Here is a 7,484-nt window from a genome sequence, read left to right as displayed (position 1 = left end):
AGCTGTGTCTATTTTTTGCCGAAAATTTTTGACGGTTCGCTCAACTATAATAATATTGAGGATTTTTGGCAAACCGGCCAGATGTTTTAGTTTTATTTCGACGAACTGACCAGTTCGACTAGTTAATTCCTATATGTACTGTGATGATGAATAATGCCTTTATGATTCGATGTGACAATGAGTCAACTGCGCTACGTAGTTCCTAATATACGAACCTTTTTGAAATTTTTATTGATACATACACATATTTTGGCTTTTGTCACACAGGACTGTAATACTAATTATTTTTAAAAGGTTGCTTCAAGTAGAATAACTCTGGAACATTATCTCCTAAAATGCTTTTGGTCAACTGGTTTTTACTCACTATTGTTCGGTTCATTTTCATCATTATAGTCTATTTTTTGTGATATTTTTGTAGTTCATATCAAACTGTATGTTTGCATAGATTAACTGGAGTCGAGTAGGGTAGAGTTTAGCTTAAAGTTTTTTGCTTTCATGAAATTGTTTCCTATTTATGTTACTTCTGTTTACAGAATTAATTTAGAGAATTAGCAAACGTTGAATTGCTCTCAGCTTTTCTCACAAGTTGCCAGTTAGATTTATAAAAGATGCCGCTGTTTGGCAAGGAACCGACTGTTAAAGGTTAGTAGCATTCTTGTTTATTTCTGAAACTTCAATAAAAATCAAATCAAAACTTGTTGTCATTACATCAGTATTGCTACTATATATTGCTACATATATATCAATATTGCCACTATTTTACCTTAAATCTCTAGAGCAATTGAGAAATCAAGACCGAGCCCTTAAAAAGGTTGATAGAGATTTGGCTCGAGACCGGAATGGATTGGAAAGGCAAGAGAAATTAATTGTAAGTATGGTTTATGTATGTTAAAACGTACATTTGTTCACATTAGGCGTTATAACATGTTTAGTACGTATCTTTGTAGATCAGCCTCGAGCAGTAATTTGTTTTCTAAATTACTCAGCCTGCTAGATGCAGACCACTTGTTACTTTGACATTCATTTTTATTACATATATAGTTTACATCTGGCAAGCAAAGTGAATACTCTTGTTAGTATTGATCTACTAGTGATAGCCTTTTAATTTTGTTATACTTTTTACAATTGTAGGAACAGCAGATTAAACAAGCTGCTAAGAGAGGTGACAAACAGACATGCACCATTCTAGCCAAGCAACTGGTGAACATGCGAAAAACAAAAACCAAGTCAGTAGCAACAGGCGCTCGTGTACAGGCTATCGGCAACCAAAGTAAAGTAATGAACTCTAACATGAAAATGGCTGAAGCCATGGGCACCACATCAAAAGTATGTCAAACAACGTCAGGTTTTATAATGTTTCTCACAGTCATTATTGTTATGAATAGTTATGAATAGCAACAGTTACAAATAGTTTGTACTATGGAAAAAAAATTACCAGAAGTGTACAGTCTCTCTATTTGCTGCACATTTTCGAAGGAATGTTTGTTATCCATGTGGTGTTTCTATGGCAACTCACCTCCAGTGCAAGTGCCAAATTGCACTATTTGAAACTTGGACCGACCACTGCAATGGTTGGAGATGTTTCTATTTTATGTAGACGATGCAACAGATGAACAAGATAATGGACCCACAAAAGATGGCAGCACAAATGGATGAGTTCACGAAACAGAGTATGAAAATGGGCATGACAGAGGATATGGGTATGTTAATTGAGTAATAAAAATTTATTTCAAATCAACATCATTCTTCGATTTATTCAAATGATTTTAGTGATGAATGGCCTTCATGGCATCAAGGTGCAAACTAGCCTGTCTTGACAATCTGTTGTTTTTGCGCAGTTGTTCTCCCGTCGATCGGACGAGCAACACAACAGCTTGTCACGACGTACTGCACCTGATGCATCGGCTGCACTGAAAGGGAGTTGTTCTCTTCCGTCTATGCGGCTTGGCTGCGATGTTATGTCGGTCGCTCCATTGGTAATCATAACGAATTTCGCGCAAAAATTTATGTAAAAAGAATAAAATTACAACGTTTAACCAGCGACCAGTCTCTGCGGTTAACTTTAGTAGAACTTGAGAACTTATGCAACAACAGCGACTAAACATGTCGTTATTTGTGCGCTCAGTCAGTTTTACTTCTATTTTTGTATCAGTCAGTTTTATTTGTTCTTATAGATTTTATTTTCAATTATTTTATTTTTAAATTCTACTAACGTTTACAACAAAGACTGGTCTTTAGTTATACGTTGTAATCTTATTTTTTTCTACATAAATTTTTGCGCGAAATCCGTTATGATTACCAATGGAGCGACCGCCATAACATCGCAGTCAAGCCGCATAGACGGAAGAGAACAACTCCCCTTCAGTGCAGCTGATGCATCAGGTGCAGTACGTCTTGTGACAAGCTGTTGTGTTGCTCGCCTGATCGATGGGGGAACAACTCCGCAAAAACAACAGATTGTCAAGACAGGCTAGGTGCAAAGGCGCTAGGCGATTTTATTTCGGGCTTCATGAGGAGTGCGGAGATATCGCTGGTGTGTGCCTAAACACACTTCTGAACATAAACTGCCAATAAAACTTCGTCTCATCAGTTTCTTCAGAGTTGTTAATAACTTAAGGCCAATATGACGCCTTCTAGACAACAGGGTAGACAACTTCCACTTTTGTTATTAAACCTATCACACTTTCACGGATTGTACACTACAAGAAGACACAAGACAACGATTCTTGTATTTTTAACAGAACTTTAGATTTTGCGTTTTTTATATATTGTTTACTTTATATTAGTTTTTTTGTTTTTAATATAATTACTTACCATTCTCAAGACGGTCAACCTGCGCGATGATTGACTCCCAAATGTTGGTTTTCAACTGGGTTTCTTTGTAGTTTTTTGTTTTGTGTCGTACAGGACTGGGTGTGGTCTTATTAAATCTATGAGCAATTCGGTGTTCATTTTGATATTTCAATCGTAACAAAATAGCAAAATGTTGTTGGTGAACATTGATACAAAAATTACCTGCCATAAAATTGCATTTTGGGAAAAACAAACCAATCGAAATGTATCTCGTGCGTGATAAAGTTGTGATAGAGAATGTCTAGCGTTATCACTGTGTATGAGCTTGCTGAGCTAGTTCTAGCGCAAATTAGCGCCATGCAGCACTATACCGCACTAAATATCACCTAGTGTGTTTGCACCTAGGCTATATTTACTTGTCTAAAGGCATTATTTCCTATATAAAATAACTCATGAGATCATTTTATATCAGACATACCTAATATGTGGTGTAATGCTTTGGGTTTGTCGTACACTGCTCTTCTATCACAGGTAGACATCTTTTTTATTTATGATTATGAGGCACTTGTCTTGTATTAGCTGTTGAATCATAGAAAAATATGGCGATCGAACTCACTACATTTGTCGCATGACCTATTACAGTAATGTATTTTTGCTACAATTATGATCATCATTTAAATAGAAAACCATAATGTAGCTAATCTAAATATGTTTTCAACAGTAAATGACACTCTTGATGAGATGCTTGATGAATCCGGTGATGAAGAGGAACAGGATGCCATTGTTACACAAGTCCTTGATGAAATTGGCATCGACATTACTGGGAAGGTGGGTTTCGCTGCACATGTTTCCATGCAAGGTTGCCATCAAATATTGGTGCTATACACAAGAAGCCAGCTAATTTTTTATTTTGATGTTGTTGGTATACTTGCTAGGGATCCTGTATATAAGTAAATCGGTGTGTTTACTAGAGAAAAAGATACATCATACCTTGACATACGAGCATAATGCGTTCTGGTACTGCGCTTGTATGTCAATTTACTTGTCTAAAGGCATTATTTTCTATATAAAGTTACTAAATACAAATTAATTCCTCACCATACTGCGAAAAACCACCTAGAACATATTACGATGGAAAAACATGTTTTTAATTGTTGTACTTTAGGTAGCAAATGTTTGTACTACGATAACAAACTAACAAATGCCTATTTAGTTGTTTAGATGTACACAACTGAAAGTTTTTACCTTCAAGACAAACGTAGTTGTCGCCGGCGGTCTGAGAAAGACTTGACAGAAACTCGTTCGGTACATTAAAATTTTGTGGTGTGACGTAACAGAAGCTTTGAATTTGAATTTCATGAATTTAGCTGATTAAGCACACACATAAAGCTAATTTTTAATCTTTTACAAAACATACTTTAATTTTGTTGTCTATCTTTTATTATCCATTTCTGGTTTGGCAATTTTTGCCTCGCGCTCACTATAACTGTTAGTCAACACTTTAAAAACCATTTCAAACTGATTCGAGAAGAAAGATCGAGCGATGTTGTTTTTGAAAGCCGTCTCCCACATTAAAGAGGCCTCTCGCAGCCCCTTCGCAGCATTGCTCGTATCTCGATATTCTCATATGTTGGGAGACTTGTATGTCAAGGTATGACTGTATTGTTCATCACACGTCTGCTTCAGAGTTCCCATACAAGTGAAAGTGTGTAGTTTATACATAGAGCATAAAGCCTGCAAAACTGGACTGACAATGTACATGTTTGTATATTTCTGTTAGCTGAACACCCATGTTATTATATATACTACTTCTAAAATCTTTAACAACCAATACAGTGACTACAGCTCAGTTGTTCTCATTTGCTAAGTCACCCTACGAAAAAGTGAAATAACTTTTTTCTACTATTAACTTTTAAAGATTTAACCAAGCAGAGTTAAAGGCTTCTCAGAATAATTAACTCATAATTATGTTTTTTGAGTATATTCCGGGTGAGTTGACAATTGAATCAGTTTTGATAAATTTTTAATAATTTCATACTGCCATCACTGAGTATTTTGCTGATAAATTTTTTTATATTTACCCACGAATCAAATTTTTTAAATTTCAATTTTGTGCTCATGCTAATTGCTAAAGCAAGTCCTCCATCAAAGTATTGATGTACATTTTCACACATTTCCATTGCTGATATTTCAACAGGTATGGAAATGTCACTCAGGTGATATTGAGTAATAACCATGGAACTTGAACCATCCAACAATAGTAAATGATAAAAACACCTTTAAAGAAACATTGAATGCAAGTGTGTTGTTGTATATTAGATACCAAATACAAGGGATTCCAATAATAATTTTTTAAAACCTTGTATAATGGTTGCTTATATGACTGGAACTCAAGGTTTGAAAATCTGGGAAACAAGTTTTTTTTTAGTTGCATTAGGCTTTCAAGGTTGGATTTAGCCGGTGGGCGTTCTTGAATGGCTACATGAGATTGGCTAGCTGAACTGGTAGCTGAACCGGGCTAGCTGAACTGGTAGCTGAACCAGGCTAGCTGAACTGGTAGCTGAACCAGGCTAGCTGAACTGGTAGCTGAACCAGGCTAGCTGAACTGGTAGCTGAACCAGGCTAGCTGAACCAGGCTAGCTGAACTGGTAGCTGAACCAGGCTAGCTGAACTGGTAGCTGAACCAGGCTAGCTGAACTGGTAGCTGAACCGGGCTAGCTGAACTGGTAGCTGAACCATGCTAGCTGAACTGGTAGCTGAACCAGGCTAGCTGAACTGGTAGCTGAACCGGGCTAGCTGAACTGGTAGCTGAACCATGCTAGCTGAACTGGTATATGAACCAGGCTAGCTGAAACCAGGCTAGCTGAACTGGTAGCTGAACCAGGCTAGCTGAACTGGTAGCTGAGCCGGGCTAGCTGAACTGGTAGCTGAACCATGCTAGCTGAACTGGTAGCTGAACCAGGCTAGCTGAACTGGTAGCTGAACCAGGCTAGCTGAACTGGTATATGAACCGGGCTAGCTGAACTGGTAGCTGAACCGGGCTAGCTGAACTGGTAGCTGAACCAGGCTAGCTGAACTGGTAGCTGAACCAGGCTAGCTGAACTGGTAGCTGAACCGGGCTAGCTGAACTGGTAGCTGAACCGGGCTAGCTGAACCAGGCTAGCTGAACTGGTAGCTGAACCAGGCTAGCTGAACTGGTAGCTGAACCAGGCTAGCTGAACTGGTAGCTGAACCGGGCTAGCTGAACTGGTAGCTGAACCAGGCTAGCTGAACTGGTAGCTGAACCGGGCTAGCTGAACTGGTAGCTGAACCGGGCTAGCTGAACCAGGCTAGCTGAACTGGTAGCTGAACCAGGCTAGCTGAACTGGTAGCTGAACCAGGCTAGCTGAACTGGTAGCTGAACCGGGCTAGCTGAACTGGTAGCTGAACCATGCTAGCTGAACTGGTATATGAACCAGGCTAGCTGAAACCAGGCTAGCTGAACTGGTAGCTGAACCGGGCTAGCTGAACTGGTAGCTGAACTGGGCTAGCTGAACTGGTAGCTGAACCATGCTAGCTGAACTGGTATATGAACCAGGCTAGCTGAACTGGTAGCTGAAACATGGCTAGCTGAACTGGTAGCTGAACCAGGCTAGCTGAACTGGTAGCTGAACCGGGCTAGCTGAACTGGTAGCTGAACCAGGCTAGCTGAACTGGTAGCTGAACCGGGCTAGCTGAACTGGTAGCTGAACCGGGCTAGCTGAACTGGTAGCTGAACCGGGCTAGCTGAACTGGTAGCTGAACCGGGCTAGATGAACTGGTAGCTGAACCGGGCTAGCTGAACTGGTAGCTGAACCGGGCTAGCTGAACTGGTAGCTGAACCGGGCTAGCTGAACTGGTAGCTGAACCGGGCTAGCTGAACTGGTAGCTGAACCGGGCTAGCTGAACTGGTAGCTGAACCGGGCTAGCTGAACTGGTAGCTGAACCGGGCTAGCTGAACTGGTAGCTGAACCGGGCTAGCTGAACCAGGCTAGCTGAACTGGTAGCTGAACCGGGCGCTGAACCAGGCTAGCTGAACTGGTAGCTGAACCGGGCTAGCTGAACTAAACCAGGTTTGAATTAGTTGCGCATGCTTTTACGGTTGAAGCTGAAACCATACTGGCTATCTATATATATTATCTAGCTAGCTAAATATTATTGTTTACATATATCTGCTTTTACATAAGCGTTTATTAGCCTTGACACACCTGGCTAATACCTAGTCATTTCTTGTGGTCCAAACTTGTCTGTCAACTTCAACTAATTTCTGCAAAATAATTACAATAGAGCAATTTCCATGATACTCAATGCAACAAACTTTGTCTGTAGTTGGCCCAGGCTCCATCAGCCTACAAAGGATCAATCGGAGCAGAGGCAGCCGCTAGTAAAACTGACGACGACTTGGAAAGACAGTTGAATGCATTAAAGAACATGTGATGCTGTTTAACGCCAATGTAATATTTGTATTAGATATACAGTATTTATGCTCTATTTTTTATATGTCTGTACAGACAACCAAAGCCACTTTTGTGAAGTACTTGTCTATTAAACATTTAATAATTCTCTGTACAATGGGTTAATAATCTATTTTATGTTGTACCATGTACGCTGTAGCAATATTATCATCTACAGAAGTACATCTGTTCACAATAATTAATAATTGCAAAGTCAGC

At 39.5% G+C, this 7,484-nt stretch overlaps 1 protein-coding gene across 1 annotated transcript; it reads left to right on the top strand.

The window, feature by feature from the left end:
• Nucleotides 1-393: 393 nt before the first annotated feature.
• Nucleotides 394-7,383, top strand: LOC137403634 (charged multivesicular body protein 2b-B-like). Its single transcript, XM_068089612.1, has 6 exons — nucleotides 394-642; nucleotides 777-868; nucleotides 1,132-1,326; nucleotides 1,598-1,700; nucleotides 3,515-3,621; nucleotides 7,141-7,383. The coding sequence occupies exons 1-6, from the start codon at nucleotides 609-611 to the stop codon at nucleotides 7,246-7,248; spliced, it is 639 nt and encodes a 212-aa protein (XP_067945713.1). The 5' UTR covers nucleotides 394-608; the 3' UTR covers nucleotides 7,249-7,383.
• The last annotated feature ends 101 nt before the right edge of the window (nucleotides 7,384-7,484 follow it).

This window comes from Watersipora subatra, chromosome 9, assembly GCF_963576615.1.
Source record: "Watersipora subatra chromosome 9, tzWatSuba1.1, whole genome shotgun sequence".
Lineage (NCBI taxonomy): Eukaryota > Metazoa > Bryozoa > Gymnolaemata > Cheilostomatida > Watersiporidae > Watersipora > Watersipora subatra.
This window is presented reverse-complemented; position numbering and strand designations above follow the sequence as displayed.